Raw genomic sequence first — 20,275 nt, forward strand, 5'->3', positions numbered from 1 at the left:
CCCCTTACTGCTCATCCGGGGCAGCTGGAAGAACACAGCCTCGAAGCCGGGGTGCCTGCGCTCGGTGCTGGTCACCAGCGTGATGAGCAGGACGTTCTGGGAGGAGAGGAAGGTCAGGTTGTAGGAGGGAGGGTAGGTCCCACACAGCCTGCGGGGCAGAAGGGGAAGTGTTATGGGAGCCACAGAACCTCAGCAGAGGGGTCGAGGGTGGGGTCCCCCCACCGTGGGGTCCGCCCCCACCCTCGACCCGCCATTTAAGTAAAGATCTCCTCATAAGACTGTCTTTGTTTATAAACAACTCAGAAACACTGAATGCCTAACAAAAGAGGGCTCGCTAAACAAACTATGGGCCAAATAATTGCAGCAGCAGTTAACAGCATCAACTGTTAACACTAACACTAGGAATATGCCAGGCACCATCCTTACTGCTTCTATATCCATTAACTCGGGTATTCATCACAACCATTAAATACTATTATCCCCATTTTACAGATAAGGAAACAGAGGTGAAATAGGTTAAATAGCTTGCCCACGACTACACAGCTGGTAAGTGGCAGGACTAAACGAAAAACAACCCATAGAATGGGAGACAATATTGGCAGGTGATACAACCCGCAAGGGATTAATCTGCAAAATATACAAACAGCTCATGCAGCTCAATATCAAAAAAAAAAATTTTTTTTAAATGGGCAAAATATCTAAATAGACATTCCTCCAAAGAAGACATAACACATGGCCAAAAATCACATGAAAGGATACTCAACACAGCTAAATATTTGAGAAATGAAAATCAAAGCTACAGTGAGGTATCATACTGGTCAGAATGGCCATCATCAAAAAGTCTACAAACAAGAAACACTGGAGAAGGTATGGAGAAAAGAATCCTTCCTACACTATTGGTGGGAATGTAAATTGGTGCAGCTACTATGGAAACAGTATGGAGGCCTTAAATAAACAAAAATAGAGCTACCACATGACCCAGCAATCTCACTCCTGGGCAAATGTCCAGAAAAGATGAAAACCATAATTTGAAAAGATACATGCAAGTGAAAGTTCGTAGCAGCACTATATCCAGTAGCCACAGTGTGGAAGCAACCCAAATATCCATTGACAGGTGAACGGATAAGGAAGACGTGGTATGTACATACAATGGAGTATTTACTCAGCCACAAAAAAGAACGAAATAATGCCATTTCCAGCAACATGGACCTAGAGATCATCATACTAAGTGAAGTCAATCAGACAAACAAAAATACCCTATGATATCACTTATACGTTGAATCTAAAAACAATTATACAGATGAACTTATTTATAAAACAGAGACTCCCAGATACAGAAAACAAACTTCTGGTTACCAAAGGGGGAAGGGAGGGAGGGATAAATTAAGAGGTTGGGATTAACAGATACACAGCACTATATATAAAGTAATCAACGACCTACTGAACAGCACAGGGAACTCTACTTGATACCCTGTAATAACCTACATAGGAAAATAATCTGAAAAAAGCATAGATATAGATATGCATAACTGAACCACTTTGCTGTACACCTGAAACTAACACAATACTGTAATAAATCAACTGCACTCCAACATAAAAAATATTTTTAAAATTTTTAAATGAGTGAATAAGTCAATGAAGGAAAAAATCTCTGCCCACCAAAAAAGAGCAGCAGGACTGAATTTCAGACTCGTCACTTGGGCACCGGAGCCCTCACTGCTAATAAATACGGCATATGAGCTGACCGACACCACCACCATTAACAGTGACACAGATATGCCACTCATCTGGGAGGGCCATCATTACACGCTTCATCTTTACAGAGCAGACAATGCAACCAAGTGTGCCACATAATCCCACTTTTAAATAAATACACAAATATACACATAGCAAAAAAAACCCTGCAGGAAGGTACAACACACATTTAACAGTGACCATTTCCAGAAGGTAAGATGATGAGTGGTGTCTGTCCTCTCTGTGCACATCTGTTCTACCCTCTGCCTCTCAGGACCAGGTATTTATTGGTCATACAGACGATCAGTTACAGAAAGAGAAAGAAACCCAGCATGAAAGCGGTGTTTAGATAGAAGTCCTGGCTGCAAAGCTGTGGCAGCAGATAGCTCTCTCTGGGTTTCGGCCTGAAGTTTAGTACCTTATTAATCACAAAACATCTGTCCAGCTCATTTCTATAGACAACAATCGAAGGCTCCGGTCCACTGAGTCCAAGGTGGCGGGGGGAGCTGAATGGAGGCAGTTCACCCCTACCTGCAGGCTCTGATTCACCTCAGCACCCCCTAGCAGGTGCATTATGCCTTTTTTTTTTAACTTTTAAAAATAATTTATTTCATTCATTTTTGGCTGCGCTAGGCCTCCGTTGCTTCTCTTGGGCTTTCTCTGGTTTTGGAGAGCGGGAGCTACTCCTTAGTCGTGGCGCACAGGCTTCTCATCGCAGCGGCTTCTCTGCGGCAGAGCACGGGCTCTAGGGCGCATGGGTTTCTGCAGCTGCAGCGTGTGGGCTCAGTACTTGTGACTCCTGGGCTCCAGAGCACAGGCTCAATAATTGTGGTGCACAGGTTTAGCTGCTCTGCAGCACGTGGTATCTTCCCAGACCAAGGATCGAGCCCTAGTCTCCTGCATTTGCAGATGGATTCTTTACCACTGACCCACCAGGAAAGCCTCCATGCCTTCTCTTAACTGAAGCGTAGTTGATATACAGCATACAGCAAGGTGTTATACATATATATTTTTTCCTTTGGATTCTTTTCCATTATAGGTCATTATAAGATATTTAATATAGTTCCCTGTGCTTATATAGGGGGCTTCCCTGGTGGCTCAGAGGTTAAAGTGTCTGCCTGCAATGCGGGAGACCTAGGTTCGATCCCTGGGTTGGGAAGATCCCCTGAAGAAGGAAATGGCAACCCACTCCAGTATTCTTGCCTGGAGAATCCCATGGTCAGAGGAGCCTGGTGGGCTACAGTCCACGGGGTCGCAAAGAGTCAGACAGGACTGAGCGACTTCACTTTCACGTTCACTTTTGTGCTTATATATTTATATACAGTGATGTGTATCTTATGCCTTTTTCCTTCCTATAATTCTGATGTTCTGACCCCTGGGGGCTTGCTAACCCTGGAGAGGTAGCCTTCCCCCCTCTTTCCCCAGGGCTAGTCAATCCCTTGAGACAGTAAAGACTTAGGCAAGACTTTTACATGCAGACTAACCGGAGCCCACACCCCAAACACCTTCTCTGTGGGGCTCATCTGCTGGAGACCACTCTCTACCTCCCCTAATTGCCCAGCTACCAGTCTAGTGGAGGCGGCCCCAGGCTACGGAGCCCGCTGGAGTTATTCAAACCAACCCGTCCTAAGGTGTAACTCTGCCTTGCCTTTCCTGCAGAATCCACACAAAGGCTCTTATCCACATTATCCTCCAGGCCCCTCTGCCTCCTGAACAACCCTGGTGCCTCCCTCTGTGGCCCTGTGTGGCTCCTCCTCTCAGCAACTAACTGTCAGCTTGTGAGTAACAAACTGTTTTGTCAACAGCAGTCATCTCCCATTTGTAGGCCTCGGCATCACTGAGCAACAGTAAAACCTTCATGCACAATAGCAAGGGTGGGGGGCTGGGGGTGGCGGGGGCGGGACTTCCCTGGTGGTCCAGCGGTTAGGACTTGGCATTTTCACTGCCATGGTCTGGGTTCAATCCCTGGTTGGGGAACTAAAATCCTGCAAGCCTTATGGTGTGGCCAAAAATAAAAAAGAGAGAAAAAAAAAATACAGTAGTAGGCAGCACCTTCACGGTGGCAGGTAAAGGACAGATAAAGGAGCACCCTGCTCACCAGCATCTAGGGACCCGTGGGCCTCCAGCACCCTTGCCAAGGCTGATGGTCACCTCTAGATGCTCCCTGCAGCTCACGCTGAGGACCACGCCACCCCTGCTCTGTGATGCCGGCAACTCGGCCGTGGCCTGAAGTTCCAGCCTCCACAGTGGTCATTCCGGAGGCTCAGCCCACCGCCCACCTCCACTCGCCCGGGACACTCACTGCACCACAGCCCGGGGTTCCACGGGGCTCAGGGTGTCATACACCGTGACCAGGTCACTGCCACGTTCATCGCAGGTGGCAACATCGAAGCTGCGGAAGGTGAGGCTCAGCACGGAGTCAGCGTCCCCCCGCAGCGTCCACTGGCAGCGGGCGTGAGATGGGTAGGGGCTGTCAGGGAAGCCGGGCGTGCTGAAGCGGATGGGCTCGCTGCCCTGGGCATGCAGGGCAAAGCTGCAGCTATCTGTGTGGGGCAAGAGGACACGGGGCAGAACTGGGCAGGAGAGCCACCATGACCCCCGCCCACAGGGGTGCAGCCAGGCCTGGCCCCTCTGAGGCGCCCCCGGCTGCTCTGGACCTAGGAGAGGCCGGGAAGGGAGTTTGCCTCTCAGGACCAGGTATTTATTGGTTGTACAGACGATCAGTTAGAGAAAGAGAAAGAAACCCAGTATGAAAGAAACCCAGCATGAAAGGGCAGAAGGATGTGCTGGCCATCACCACGTGTGACTTTGGGGGACCCCCTTGACTGAGCGGGCATTTGGCCACATTGCTTCCCTTCTCCTTCGGGAAGAGGGCAGATACTTACTGTCCTGGGTGTTCTGTATTATCCTGGGGTCACTGGCTGAAGAACAAGAGGGAGAAGAAAGCACTCACTCATGCAGTCCATTTCCTCATTCCCCTAGAGGGAAGTGCCCAGCCAGCTCGCAGTCTCCTCTGCCAGGCACTGACTCCAGGAGAGCTGAGGCCCCCACACCAGCCCAGGAGCAGGCCGTGCTCCAGGCTGGACAAACGCCCACCCCCGGTGCCCCCTGCACTCACGGAAGGCCACCACCGAGGTCATCACGAAGGAGCTCACGGAACGGGCTCGGGGTGGCACTGTGACCATGCGCTTCTCCGCCATGGCCTGCTCGGCTTCCTTCACCAGGTGCTTGGGGATGTCAAACTCTGACCAGTAGTAGGCAATGACGCTGCCCTCGCTGGGGAGAGAGGGCCGAGCCTGAGACGCTGGGCTCCAGACCTTCCTGGGTGCCCGGTGAAGACGGGGCAGGATTAAGAGCCTCCCGGCTGGAGGAGACGCTCACCAAGAGACCTTCTCCAGGCCGGTCCCCCCATGCCGCCCTAGGCTCCTGTATGCCCACCCACCTCCTGACCCCTGAGCCAGAGGCCTGGGCCCTTGACTCTCATAGTCTCACACCCAACCAGACTTGCTGGGGTTGCAGCTCAGGCTCAGGTGTGAGAGAAAGCCTGGAGTGGAGTGTGGGTTCTCCCTCTAGCCTGGGCACACTGAGTGACAGCTCGAGTCTGCTTCCTGAACTTGAAAGGGGCTGACGGTGCTGCCTGCCATGCTGCCTCCATAAAAGATTAAACGAGGCTAGCAAATCTAAAGTACTTTCCGGATAAAGTCAGAAGAAGGATTGGCGGGCATCCTGGCTCTTCAAGCAGGACCTCATGGCCTCATCATCCCGGCGGACCCCACACCCTGCCTGCCCCCCACAGCGGCCCCCCTCCCGGCAGCCCTCCCAGCACCCACCTGAAGGCAGTCACAGTCGACGTCTTGTGGTAGGGGCCCAGGACAGGGATCCCGCTGTATAAGAACTTCAGCTAAGGGAAGGAGAGGAGGCTGACGGCGGGCCAGAGAGCGCCAAGGACCTCGGCCCCCAGCCCAGGCCGCTCCCTCCCTCCTGGGACCTGGGCCCCGTTCCCAGGTCCTGGAGAGCCCCCGTCACACGTCTGGGGGCAGCAGGGGCCTCCTTTCTGCCGGGCGGAGGTGGGGATACCAGAGCCGACAGCAGCACCGGGGGGCAGGGACTCACCGCCTCCTTCACCTTCTTGGCCAGGTTTGCAAACTCAGTGGAGTTGGAGTTCTCGTAGGCATCCAGGAAGTTCTCGTTCCGGACACTCAGGTAGCCGTTGAAGATCTTCTGGACTCGCACATTCCGGTCTGCGAGAGACCCGGGGAGGACGGTGGTCGGACAGAGGGACATACGCCCTCCAGTGCCCGCACCAGCCCAGCTGCCCTCAGCCACCTAGGGAGCCCACCCCCGGTGGCCCTGCCATCTCCTCTCCCTCCCCCGAACCGTATCCTCCGTCCACCCCGAGGAGGGTCACTCACCCTGGAAGTGCCACGCCAGGAGCCCTGCCAGGAGGGACAGCGCCAGGAAGGCGGCCAGCACGGCCACCAGCACCACCCACCGCCGCGGGCCGCCCTTCTCCACCTTACTGCTATTGTTGGCCGGCAAGAACTCCACGCCTTCCTCACAGCCATTCATATTCTGCACAGAGAAGCCAGTGCACTGCCCGTCAGAACCCCTGGCTCTGCAGCCTGCCGGCCCCGCTGGGGAAGGACATGTCCAGGCTCTCAGGTCCAGCTACGTGAGAAAAACCAGGAGAACCGAGCAGTGGCCTCCCCTCCAGGCATCCACAGGCACGCACTGCCTGAGAACTGTGAGTGTAAATAAAATGAAACAAGCAGCCCGTGTGAGCTCAGTCAGTTGAGACTGTCACCTCCATGAGTCACCTCGGATGTAGGAGGAGGGTCAGGTGTGGGGAGAGCCGGCCCAGCCCAGGGATAACCTCCTCAGCACCTCCGGGCAAGCTGCACTGTACACCCTGACCCCAATCCTTGCTCCACCAGTGTGTAACCAGCCAGAAGTAAAAAGGCAGTAACCTGGGCATCTCTGCAGTGCCACGGCAGGACAAGTCTCTGCCTTGAGCCTGAAGTCTCCCAGCCCAGGACACCATGGTGAGCTGAGAAGGCCAGGTCTCTACTGGAATCCATCCATGTCCATGCTCAGACCCAAGAGCATGAAAAACAAACGAAACTTCCAACAAACAGGATGGAGGGGGGTGGGGGTGGCTCCAGGAATAGGGGGCACAAGTATGGACAGGAAGGTGGGGTGTCTGCAGCATGCAATGGCAGGTAGGCAAACTCATCCGCCTACAGCACACACTCTTATCTGCCGCCCTAATCCCTGGGGAGGAGCTGTGCCCTTTCAGAGTTAACTACCTCATACCCACTCCAACAGGGCTTGCCATAAAAGCAAAAGCCCCACCCCAAATTCCACAGAGGTGCCCGTTTACCAGACGTGGCTGTTTTGGTGTGAACCTCAGATTTGTACTTGAGCTGACATTTCCTGGTTTGTCACATTCAGACATTCTCACACAGCTTACTCACTGCTGTGAGAGCTTGTCCCCACGCCTGCCACATTTGGGTATCTGTATCTCGAATTTTAGTTTCCTAATGGATTATATTTGTGACTTCATCTAATATCAAACCCAGACATACACCCCATAGCTAACCCCACCATGATCATCGTACTACAATACATAAACAGATCAAACCAACACATCGTACACCTCAAAATTACATCTCAAAATGAAATAAAATTCTAAAAACAAAAAAGAAGCACACCCCAGAGTCAACCACTTAAGATGTTTCCAACCTGCTTGTTCTGGAATTTGTCTCCATATTTCTGAATAATACGCCAATACCACCAACTCGATTCATCTATAAAATATAATCAGCTGACTTATAGTACGGTAATCGGTGATTGCAGCCATGAAATTAAAAGGTGCTTACTCCTTGGGAGGAAAGGAATATGCCAACCTAGATGGCATATTCAAAAGCAGAGACATTACTTTGCCAACAAAGGTCCGTCTAGTCAAGGCTATGGTTTTTCCAGTAGTCATATATGGATGTGAGAGTTGGATTGTGAAGAAAGCTGAGCACCGAAGAACTGGTGCTTTTGAACTGTGGTTTTGGAGAAGACTCTTGAGAGTCCCTTGGACTGCAAGCAGATACAACCAGTCCATTCTAAAGGAGATCAGTCCTGGGTGTTCTTTGGAAGGAATGATGCTTCAGCTGAAACTCCAGTACTTTGGCCACCTCATGCGAAGAGTTGACTCATTGGAAAAGACTCTGATGTTGGGAGGGATTGGGGGCAGGAGGAGAAGGGGACGACAGAGGATGAGATGGCTGGATGGCATCACTGACTCGATGGACGTGAGTTTGAGTGAACTCCGGGAGTTGGTGATGGGCAGGGAGGCCTGGCGTGCTGCGATTCACGGGGTCACAAAGAGTCGGACACGATTGAGCGACTGAACTGAACTGAATGTGTATTTCAAAGTCCTTCCTTCTGTCTTCCACCCATCTTCCCAAAAGATACAGGGCTAAAGTTAAAAAATACATTATGTCCATACTCTATGTTTTTATTATTAATCTTGAGAATATTGTTCCCTATAGTTTCCTTCCCACTGCAATTGATTTATTTCTCCTGCTGTGAATATTCATTTACTCAGGTTTTTTTGTTTTTTCCACATATATCTAAGTCTTTCCATACAATCTAAGTGCTCTGTAACGTTCTTCTCACCTTCCACATATAAAGTCTGTCGAAGAACCTCTCATTTCATTTTCTTCCTGGAGGCACTCTGTCCTTTCCCGTAGCTGCTGTCTGGAACTTCCCCCACCACCGTGACCCTGGGGAGTTCCTGAATTCAACTTCCTGTTGGGTGGGTAATATCCCCAACCAGGAATTGATCCCAGGGTCATGGCAGTGAAAGCATTGAGTCCTAACCACTGGACTACCAGGGAACTTCCAATTCCCTCTTGCATTAAAACCCCTATTTCCTGGATTCCATGTCTTCACCTCTGTTGGCTCACTTCATTTCGGTGGACACATACTTCAGTAGTTTCTAGAGAGGGACATTTCTTGCAACTTTGCATGTTTCAGAAGGACCTTAACTCCGTACTCGTGTTTGTTACTGTCTGGGCTGGGTATAATTCAAATAATTTTCATTTAGAATTTTAAAGTCCCCAATGTTCTACAGCTTTTAATTTTGCTTTGCAGAAATAAGATAATAGTACAAATCCATCATTTTTTATTCGTAATTTGTTGTCTTTCTCTGAAAATCCTGAGGAAGTGCTTGGAACTGGGTCTTTCAACTTCACAACACTGAGCTCTCCATCCGCCCTTTGAGCTTGGAAAGTCTTATCTTTCAGTCTGGCAAAGTTTCCTGCATTATTTTAGATTATGTCCTCCCCTTTATCTTCTCTTTTCTGTTTCTGTAAGTCCTACTATATGGATCCTTTATTTATCCTTTCTCTGCTACTATTATCCATCTTGATTTTTAATCTATTTTTTCATTTCTGCTATCAAAACTTTCATCTCCAAAAGTTCTGTCTTGTTCTCTGACTTTTGGATGCAAAAATCTTCTCATCCTGATATTTCTATTGAGTAACTTTTCTCAATAGAGAAACTGCTATTGATTTTCTCTTTTGTGTTGAAGGCTTTCCTTAAATGCCTGAGAATATGAGGCTATTTGCTCAAATTCAGGAATGAAGTCCTAAAGGTTGTTTGGAAGTTCTGTGGACATGGCCGGCCAGAGGCGGCTTCACTTTGGGCCACAATTCAGTGACTAGCCAGACACTTTATTGGACACTCCCTAGGATACTGCTAGGCTGTGTAGATCTTTTCTATGGGATGGCTTGGTTACTGCAGAAAATGATTTTCTAGTCTCCAGGATGGGATAATTTAAACCTAGCCACTAGCATTCAGAACATGGGAGAGAAGAGACCTATAACTGTTTTCGCCTTCACTGCAGCCCTCTGGCTCCCAGTGTCCTCGAGTCTGGAGAAATCAATTTCCCATCCCTTCTATGGGATGTGTGGATAGGAGCATTTTTATTTGGAGTGGAGGTGGGGCTCTGGAGATTTCTAATAATGCCCTTCCCTGTCTCACCTCTATCTTCTATAAATACCTGAGCCCCATTCCTGAGTCTGGCAGCGGACGTGATAGAGAAATTCTACAAGAATATTTCCAAGCATTAAAGAGAGTCGTATCTCTTCAAAGGGCTCAATGAATAATGAGAAAGATAAATGAAAAAGCACACATAACAAAATACATCATGATGAAGTTTCAGAACACCGAGGTTTAAAAGCATATCCTCTACTGCATGATATGACCGACAAGGGCCTCATTTCCAGAATATACGAACAGCTCATACAACCTAGTAACAAAAAACAAACACCTCAATCGAAAAATGGGTAGAAGACCTAACCACCCATTTCAAAGAAGACATACAGATGACCAACAGGCACATGAGACGATGCTCAACCTAGATAATTATTAGAGAAATGCAAATCAAAACTACAGTGAGGTATCACAGGTATTCACTGGTCAGAATGGCCATCATCAAAAATTCTACAAATAATAAACGCTGAACAAGGTGTGGAGAAAGGGGAACCCTCTTACTGTTGGTGGGAATGTAAACTGGTTCAGCCACTGTTGAAAACAGTATGGAGGTTCTTCAAAACACTAAAAACAGAGTTGCCATGTGATCTAGCAACCCCAAGCCTGGGCCTATATCTGAACAAAACTGTAACTCAAAAAGATACATGTTCCCCTATGTTCCGGGCAGCACTATTCACAATAGCCAAGATATTGAAACGACCTAAATGTTGACCAAAGATGAATGGATAAAGAAGATGTGGTATATTTATACAATGGAATATTTCTCGGCCATAAAAAAGAATGAAATATCGTCATTTGCAGCAACATGGATGAACCTAGGGATTATCATACCGAGGGAAGTAAGTCAGACGAAGACAAATACCATATGATATCACGTATATGTGGAATCTAAAAATTGATACAAATGAATCAAGCAAAATTTCATGGTCATGGGTTGGAAGACTCAAGATAGTTAAGATGTCTTATTTGCCTCAGCTGCCTACAGCATCAGCACTATCTTGATCAAAACCTCAGCAGGCTGTTGACAGAAATTGATGAGCTGCTTCTGAAATTCTTATGCAACAAGCTCTGAAAAAGAACAAAACTGAAGGACTTACATCACCTTATCTTGAGATTTACTGCAAAGACAACAAATTTTTTTTTTAAGTCATGCATTTCATTTCCAACAGTGACTGTGATTCTTAGATGGTTCTTTTTTTAACCATAGCCTTTTTGATTCTATGAATTCACCACCTTCTTGTTCTTTCTTAGGATACCAACTTGATTGTTTTTATATGATCTTCAGAATCATGTCTTTGCCCGTCTAGGTTGCAGGTTTGCTTTAAATGTCCAAAGGTCTTTGGTTGTCTAATAATACTGGAAAATGAAAAAAGAGTAAGGCTTTATCTAGACTCTGAGCAAACTGTGTGTCTATGTCTATATGTGTTGGAAGAAATGTAACAGAATAATAGTTTATTCAGTTTATTTTCAGCGTACAGGGTAACTTCACAACTGTTTCCTTACTCAAGCCCCACAACAACCCTGAAAGCATTCATGAGGGGCATCCTCGCTACCATTCTACAGAAAGGCAGGGGAAAATGATGAGTTTGTGGGATCACACAGCCACGAGGTGGCGCTCCAGATTTGACCTTCATCTTCGGCCTCCCTCGGTCAGCACCCAGAACTCAGGGTGGGAAACTCAGGTGGGAAACGGGAAAGCCAACTCCTTGGGAAGGAAAGGTGGCTGATAGCATGGACAGTGGAGCCCAGGCGCAACCCCAGGCTGGCTGCGGAGCACGGTGTCGGCGGTGGGGCTGGCTCCAAGGTCTGTTCGTCCCTGCAGTGTAAATCCTGGGCTCCGATCAGCCCAGAAATGCTGTTTAATCAGTAACTAGACGACTTCTTTTATTACCCCACTCTTGGCTCCACTTTCAGGTATATGAGAGATCATCTTGCCTAACCCAGTCATTTTACTGATAAGGAGACTGAGGCTGAGAGACAGGGCGTGACTTGTCCAAAGTCACAAGGGAGGTGTTGCTGCTGCTGTTCATCACTAAGTCGTGTCTGACTCTTTGTGACCCCATGGACTGCAGCACGCCAGGCTTCCCGGTCCTTTAGCATCTCCTGGAGTTGACTCAAACTCATCTCCACTGAGTCGGTGATGTCATCAAACCATCTCAACCTATGTCCCCCTTTTCTCCTTTTGCCTTCAATCTTCCCCAGCATCAGGGTCTTTTCTAATGAGTCAGCTCTTCCCATCAGGTGGCCAAAGTATTGCAGCTTCAGTTTCAGTCCTTCCAATGAATATTCAGGACTGATTTCCTTTAGGATTGACTAATTGGATCTCCTTGTTGTCCAAGGGACTCTCAAGAGTCTTCTCCGACACCACAATTCGAAAGCATCAGTTCTTCAGCATTCAACCTTCTTTATGGTCCAACTCTTACATTTGTACGTTGACTATGGGAAAAACCATAGCTTTGACTCTATGGACCTTTGTTGGCAAAGTGATGTCTCCCTTCACAAAGGGAGTGAAGCCAGTAAAACAACAAAGAGGGATAAGCCACACCAACCCTTGTGGCTGGGGTTTTACAGATGCGTGGGACCGGGAGGCCCCCAGGGAAATAGGAGGCAGGCAGTTCCCACCAGCTCAGGCTCAATGGCAAACACAGTCTTCTCCCTACATGCGACCACCTCTACAGGCCAAAGAGCCAATGGAAGCGGGAGGATGTGCATGCCCACCTGGGCCTCTCCTTTCTCTTTCATAAAGTAAACACGTTCGCAGGTGCACACATAAAACCCAGTGCTGTGCTGTGAAGCAGGTGCTGGCCTACCACAAACAGAGGCCACACAACTCTCACAGCCTCTTCTCACCAGCCGGCTTGAGTCAGATCCTGGAGGCTCAAGGCCAGCTCAGACAAGAGAGTGAGGAATGACTTCCTGGAGAACAGACAGACATCATAGGTGCACACGGAGGGACTCACAGGTGCACACAAAGCTCCTGGAGGGATGACCCAGGGAGCGGGACACCAGGGCAAATCAGATCACCATCCTGTCCACCCGACTTCTTGGAGGGATTGAGGCGGGGGGTACCACCCAAAGACCAAGGAGGAAAGACATGTAAGCCCTGGAGAATATCCTATTTTCTGCCGGTTTAAAGCACATCAGTGCAAATGATGCCTATCCTCCCCAAAGTCAGGGATTGTCCAAAAACCAAATTTATAGAAGGTAAAAAGGAAAAGGCATATTTTATTTGATGCTATAGGAAAGATCCTTGTGGGCTTCCCTGGTGGCTCAGTGGTAAAGAACCCTCCTGCCAGTACAGGAGATGTGGGTTCGATTCCTGGATCAGGGAAGATCCCCTGGAGAAGGGAATGGCAACCCACTCCAGTATTCTTGCCTGGAGAATCCCATGGACAGAGGAGCCTGGAGGGCTACAGTTCATGGGGTCGCAAAGAGTTAGACACGACTGAGTGAACAACAGACCCTTGTGGCCACCCTACTCCTGTTAAGTACCAGACTCACCAGAGCTAAAAGCTACATGCTTAGCGAGCAAAACTGTGTCCAAATCAGCCTCAGAAGCCTCCTCTGGACAGCACCCTTTGCCCAGTTCCCCGAGTGCCCCTGGATGGGCTGGCACCACTGCTCGCCCACCAGGCCGGCTCTCCAACCGGCTCCAGGGACCAGCAGATCTAGAGCCAGCAGCTGCAGCTGGCAGCCCATTACGGTCCTTGCGGGAGAACAGCTACTGGTGAGTGCTTGTGTTTACAAACAGCAGAAAGGACAGTAATGACCCAAAAATCCACAGGAGATTCCAGTCAAAGCAGACAGAGAAGAAATAAATAGTCACACCAGGCTCTCCTTTTTAAGACTGTTCCTCATTTGGCCAAGGTTGGGTGTGATCTGTTGGGAAGGCAGCGGATGAAGCTGAGGCTTAAGAGGTCGCGGGCAGTCCTGGGAGGGGCCATGAAATGCCCTCACGTGATGCCTGATGACGTGCTCCTGCAACTGAGGATCAAGATCAAGGGGCAGAAGTGATGTCACTGGCTGCAGACACTGACCTGAGGCTAGACAGGGTGGCTGGCTTCATGCACCACTCCCAGCTCCACCGTGAACTGCTGGTCACAGGTTCCGTGACTCAGTATACCCACCAGGTTGGATAGATTTCAATTCTTTTGTAAGAGTTATTTGTTTCTTTATTTTTGACTGTTCTGGGTCTTAATTGCACACAGGCTCTCTCAAGTTGAGGAGGGTGGTGGCTACTCTCTAGCGGCGGTGCACGGCTCTAGAGCATGGGCTCAGTAGTTGTAGCACACAGGTTAGCTGCTCTGCAACATGTAGGATCTTCCCAGACCAGGGATCGAACCTGTGTCCCCAGCATTGGCACATGGATTCTTAACAACTAGACCACCAGGGAAGCCCCAGATGGATGTCAATTCCATGATGAGAACCAGAAAATATCCGTGACATGGTTCAAACAAGAAAGCATGGTGTGCATGCCTGCAATCATTTCCCAAGGTGAGGGTCCATCTCGTGCGACTTTGAGATGCCTTTATTTTCAAGAGAAAAAGACAAAGCCAGCATAACTCTCTTGGCTACTCCCCAATGCCAGGTCAAGTTAGATCCTGGCCAGAGTCCCTAGAAACTCAGCATGGCTCAAGGCTACCAGAGATGACAGAGCAAGGAGTTAATTCCAAAACCTAACACTGTATTTGTCACCCTGGGAGATACTGAGCACAGTACAATACGTGGCACTGAGATACCAGGGGTGAACCTGGAGAAAGGCCCCTTCTTCAAGTTGCTAGTTATGAAGGGACCCTGTCTCCAGGCAGGAGGGGCCCTACTTAGATGCGCTCTCTCCAGTTTAATCAGCAGCATGGGCTTACCTGGTGGTCCAGTGGATAAGAATCCACTTTGCAATGCAAGGCATACTGGTTTGATCCCTGGTCCGAGAAGATCCCATATCGGGCAGCTAAGTCTGAATGCCACAACTCCTGAACCCAAGCTCTAGAGCCCACGAGCCCACAACTACTGAAGCCCACATACCCTAGAGCCTGTGAACAGAGAAGCCACTGCAATGAGAAGCCCGTGCACCTCAACTAGAGTAGTCCCCGCTCTCTGCAAGTAGAAAAAACCCAGGCGCAGCAACGAAGACCCAGCACAGCCAAAAAATAAATAAATAAATCTTAAAAAACCAGCACCCATCAAAAAAAAAATTCAAGCGGCTATAAGTAGAAAGCAGCCGACATGCAGGCTCTCAAGGGAAGGGACTTCACTCACTCTGCGGTCACTGCAGTCCCGGCCCCGCACAATGACCAGCACAGAGAGGACACTTGATCCGCTCATCACAGGATGACTGAAGCAACAAAGGAGAAGGGAAAAGACACCCATGTTGGAATCCACTCACTCACCAGCCCTGGGGCAACTGATTTCCCAAAGAAGCCAGATTCTCAAGGAACAGGAGGCTCCCCTCAATCGCACCACCCTAGCATTTCCCAGACTTGCCTGGTGTGAAAAATAATGATTAAAACACACCAGCAAAAGGAGCATAGTGCTTGCCCAGCATCCAGATCCCCTGGTCCCTCTCCTGGGAGGTTCCGATGCTGCGGAGCAGGGGCACCACCCCAGGATCTGCAAGCTTACCCCGCATCCCAGGTCATTCTCAGGAAATGGATCTGGAGAGTACCTGCCAGGCCACCTATCCTTTCCCGGAGGCTGCTGGCTGGACCCACCCACCTCCCCTCTCAGTGAGAGGAGCCCGCCAGCTGGGTCATGTCAGTTTCAGTCGGCCTATTTTAAGCAATCGCCTGGGATGCAAGGTACCTGCAAGAGGGGCTGGACTTGGCGCCCAAGCTCAGGGCCCTCCCACGACAGCTTATGAGTAGCACCCAGAAGTCCCGGAGGCTGCCAGCAGACACACACTGCCAGCCGAGGCTTGTCAGCAGCTGATGGACTCCCTGAGTTCTCTGCCTTCTTGTTGCTTGACCCCCTGACCCTTCCCTTTCAACCTGGTCACTTTTCTCAGCTGCTGACCTGCCAGGAAATGGGTGAGGCGGCGGGGCCCTACAGAGGATCCAGAATTACCTGCAGATCTGTGACCCCAAGGCATCCAGGAGAACAGAAAGCTGACTCAGAGCCAACGGCTCCCACTGGAGGAAATAAACCTAAACTCCGTACACCTGGTCAGAGCTGGACAGAAAGTTCCCAGAGTCTAACTCAGCCGACCGTGGGCACTGCGGGCACAGGACCTGGTGATTCTCTGCCAGTCACCGTCCAGCTCCTGCAGGTTTCACGCCTGTATCCCCTCCCCATTCCTGGCACTGCCCAGGGCCCCGGCTGGCCACACCACTGTGGCACCAGGACCACACACACCTGCAACCAGACTCGGCAGATACAAGCCTCTTCTTTCTTCTACGAGCGGTCGAGGTGGGTGGATTTCTACCCCTCCAATACTGGTCTGGGCGTGTTAACCTTGTCCTCAGCCAGGCGGCCCCCAGACCTGTGAGGAAGTAGGTTGGTGCCCACCCCACCACTGTGAAAGGCTCGGCTCACATCACCACCTCTGAAGCCCAATGTGTCCCCGAGGACAAAGCCAGGGCCCAGCCCCTCCAGGAAGTGTCTGTGGACCACCTCAGTCCACAGTCTTTGTCCCTGGGACCTCTCCTCCCTTAGACCCTTGGCATCAATGATATCCCCAGGGCACAGCGGGCAGACAGGCAGTCCTGGGAGGTCAGGCGTCCCAGTTTCCTCTTTCTACTGCTTCTCTCCCCCACACCCTCTACCCTTGACTTTGCCCAGGGTTAGAACCTGACTGACAGACTGACTGAAGGACTTCGTTCTTCACAGCCAGAATTAAGTAGCTTACCCAAGACAGGTTCCAAGGCCCAGGGAACTTTCCAGACTTGTCTCCACTCTCCGGGAAGGGGAGAGAAAGCTCAGTCTACACCCCAGGGATCAGCTGACAGCTCGCCAAGCTCTCTGGTGTCAGCCACCCCGTCACGTGCTATACCTTCAGCATCTAACTTTAGACCCTCCTGGTCTCTTCCTCTCCCAGTCCTCATTTAAATGCTCCCCCTCTTTTGTTATTCTAAGCAGAGAATTCTATCTCAGATGGGCTCCAAGATTCATAACAGAGCAGCACCCCTCAATACAGCCAGTCTCTTTGATCCCACAAACTTTGCCCTCACTGTGTCCTTTTTGGTCAGAAACCCTCTTCTGGGCCCAGCCACATCCACCTTTCTCCTGTCACCTGACCGGGAGCAGAAGTATCTGCCTGCAGGGGCAAAACCAGGCACATTGCCCCAGAAGCTGAACCAGAAAGAAACTGAACAAGAAACCAAGAAACTAACAAGACTAAGAAGCTAACGAAGGAGAAACTGAAGACTGAGGTTAAAGCAGCAATGTGTAATTTCTTTTCATCTTTCTTCTTTTTTCTCACTGAGCCCACATTCCAGTTTCATGGGATAGTGCTTTTTTAGTCGTTAACACTTTTGTTGAGATCACTGTAAATTCAAATGCAATCGTAAGAAATAATACCAAGATCCCTTGTACGCTTCACCCAGTCTCCCTCAACGGTAACATCTCATAAGACTATAACACTACGACACTGTTATAACCCACAGATCTGATTCAACTTTCCCATTTTACTTGTACTCATTATAATAAGTTCCATAAGATTTTATCACTGGTGTATGTCTGTGTATGTATATGTCTGTGTACCAACAGTCAGGATTCTGAACCAAGACTTCCCTGGCAGTCCAGTGGTTAAGACTCCTCGCTTTCAGCGCAGCAGGCGTGGATTCGACCCCACGGACTGTAACCCACCAGACTCCTCTGTCCGTGGGATTCTCCAGGCAAGAATACTGGAGTGGGCTGACATTTCCTTCTCCAGGGAATCTTCCTGATGCAGGGATTGAACACGAGTCTCCTGCATTACAGGCAAATTCTTTACCATCTGAGCCACCAGGAAGGCCCCAGGAATGTTAGAAAAGTGAAAGTGGGAAAGTGTTAGTTGCTCAGTCGTTTCCGACTGTTTGCAACCCTATGGACTGCAGCCCGGCAGGCTCCTCTGTCCGTGGTATTCTCCAGGCACGAATGCCGGAGCGGGTTGTCATTTCCTTCTCCAGGGCCAGGAACATTAGCTCAACTACAAATCTAGCAGTTTGGGAGAAAGCACTGAATATGCAAACAAGAAAGTCCCATCACCAGAGAGAGGCCCCAGTCCACGACTACAACCCGTGCAAGGACAGAGCGAGGAGAGAACTCCGGATCCGTGTCCGGTCCCATCCCCCGGGGGCCACCCTTTCTGGGGAAAATAGCTTTTTCGGCTAGGGCCAGCATTACAAAGTTCTCCCTTCCCCCAGGGCACTCGGCATCACAATAGCCCAGATATTAGCATTGCAATAGAACCAGCCTGATTCCTCCCAGCTCCTCCAGCTCCAAGCAGCTACAGAAACACTCCTCTGGGTCTGCTCTTTGTCCAGCTCAAATGCTCAACTCAACCAACCATTCAAACTGTTTAAACCTCTGGTCATCTGGTGCCACTTCACAGGAGCAATGTTCCCGTTAAGACCTGGAACCCAGAATTCAGCAGCAGAATTCAAATGGGTCAGGGCTGTTCGTCAATTTCTTCCGCTAGCCCCTTGGCTCTGTTTCCATTCATTGTTCCATAACACAGGCAATTAGCACACATAAATACCACAAATAAAATAACAATACAGAATGACACATCCACTGGATGAAACTTTACACAGCAATCAAGAATAGTTTTTCAAAGAGTGGGAAAAAACTCTCTAAAATACAATGTTAACTGAAGAAAAACAAAGTCAGTGCTGGGCCCTTCCCACCCTTCCAAACTCCCGCTTAGGTGCCTCCTCTGAGACGCTCCCCAGGAAAGCCCTGCCCCTTCTGGTCTCCCCAGCGTCCCAAGCACAGCTCCAGGGGCAGTTGGTCAGCGCTCAAGGTCAACCACCTGCTCCTTAAGGATGGAGGTGGGGAGCGGGAGGGAGCCCTGTCTTGTTCCACAATCCCAGCATGCATAAAGATCTGTAATAAATGTGTGATGAATTAGTTCATTACAACCATGCCTTTAGCTGCAGAACAGGAAGAACATTATGATTCCATTTGGGAAAGAATACATGTACACATATATATTAATATGCATAAAAGTATTGGTTCATGCATAAAAGACCGGGAGAATAGAAATCAAACTATAGGGATTATGAAACCTGGGGGAGAGAATTTCAGAGGAATTTCACTGTGTATATTTCTACATTGTTCAAGTTTTAAAAAAAGTCCTGAGGCACCCCTGGTGGTCCAGTGGTTAAGAAACTGCCTGCCAATGAAGGAGACACAGGTTTCATCCACGGGTTCAATCCCTGGTCCGGGAAGATCCCACATGCAGTGGAGCAACTAACCCTGTGGTTCACAACTACTGAGCCCACGTGTGCTACTGAATCCCACTCACCCTAGAGCCCGTGTTCTGCAACAAGAGAAGCCACCGCAATGAGAAGTCTGCACACCGCAAGAAGAGTAGCCCCTGCTCACCACAACTAGAGAAAACCCGCACAGCCAAAAATAAATAAATGTCCTTTCCTAACTTCAATAATCAGAAAAAAGAAAGCAACTTTTTAATAGAAAATATACACAGGCAATACCAAGATATTAAAAAGCCTCTCTAGAGAATTCCCTGGTGTTCCAGCAGTTAGGACTGCACGCTTTCACTGCTGAGGGCCTGGGTTCAACCCCTGGTCAGGGTACTAAGATCCCACAAGCCGTGCGGTATGGCCAAAAATAAATAAAATATGAAAATAATTGTTTAAAGTATGACCAAGTAAAAAAGCTGGGGAGCGGGGAGATTTACTTGACATTTTAGGGAGACACATTACAGGCCTGGCTTCGTCAACTCAAAACTCTGGGTCTGCCATGACGCCCTGCTGGCTCCTTGGACTCCTTCGGTCCCAGCCGTGGGAGGCTGAAGGCTTGGCGTCGGCAGTCAGGGTGGTGCGCTCGCTCTCAGCAAAGCCGGACAGAGTGCTATTCTGCACGGCCTCTCCAGCAGGCAGCCCAGGGCCTTCTGACTCATGATTAAGTCATCCCAGGTGTCGGCCTTTCCCTCCCGGTAGGATGCCACCGACAGAGACGATTTCTCCAAGATCACGTCAGAGCTGTTTCGATATAAGAAACGACACAGGAAGGACGCAGGGGCAGCCCCAAGGCCACCGCCCTGAGCGACTTGGGTGCATGAGGGTACCCTCTTGGGCACAGCTGTGCAGCGAGACACCCGTTCCTCCAGCCTGCAGTCCTCCACTGTGCCCAGCAGACAGGAGGCTGAGAGGCCTTCCAGAACATACACTGCACATATACAACCACACACTAGGTAAACCCCTGTACATGGCACAGACCGCACAGAGCATGCAACACATAAACAACCTGATTCGTTTCCTCTGGCAGGTGAAGTTCTTCTATTTTAAAATTCCCATTATGGGCTTCCCTGGCGGCTCAGTGGTATAGAGTC

The 20,275-nt window shown here is 49.6% G+C and overlaps 1 protein-coding gene across 3 annotated transcripts in view; it reads right to left on the minus strand.

Annotated features, from left to right (window-relative positions):
* ST14 (ST14 transmembrane serine protease matriptase) overlaps positions 1 to 20,275 on the minus strand; it is a 38,074-nt gene that overhangs the window by 10,383 nt on the left and 7,416 nt on the right. The window contains exons 2-9 of one of the 3 annotated variants that reach the window (XM_086383123.1): positions 15,040 to 15,115; positions 6,147 to 6,306; positions 5,848 to 5,975; positions 5,565 to 5,635; positions 4,853 to 5,010; positions 4,620 to 4,655; positions 4,037 to 4,277; positions 9 to 148 (exon numbers count right to left, since the gene is read on the minus strand). In XM_086383123.1, the coding sequence (XP_086239249.1) occupies positions 9 to 148; positions 4,037 to 4,277; positions 4,620 to 4,655; positions 4,853 to 5,010; positions 5,565 to 5,635; positions 5,848 to 5,975; positions 6,147 to 6,306; positions 15,040 to 15,105 (1,000 nt within the window). In that variant the 5' untranslated portion in view covers positions 15,106 to 15,115. Of the gene's footprint in view, positions 1 to 8; positions 149 to 4,036; positions 4,278 to 4,619; positions 4,656 to 4,852; positions 5,011 to 5,564; positions 5,636 to 5,847; positions 5,976 to 6,146; positions 6,403 to 15,039; positions 15,116 to 20,275 lie in introns of all 3 variants that reach the window. The other 2 variants (XM_086383122.1, XM_086383121.1) reach the window with 2 other exon arrangements.

The sequence above is a fragment of the Bos grunniens genome, chromosome 29 (assembly GCF_055505025.1).
Source record: "Bos grunniens cultivar Pamir isolate PY7600 chromosome 29, Bosgru_T2T1.0, whole genome shotgun sequence".
Classification (NCBI taxonomy): Eukaryota; Metazoa; Chordata; class Mammalia; order Artiodactyla; family Bovidae; genus Bos; species Bos grunniens.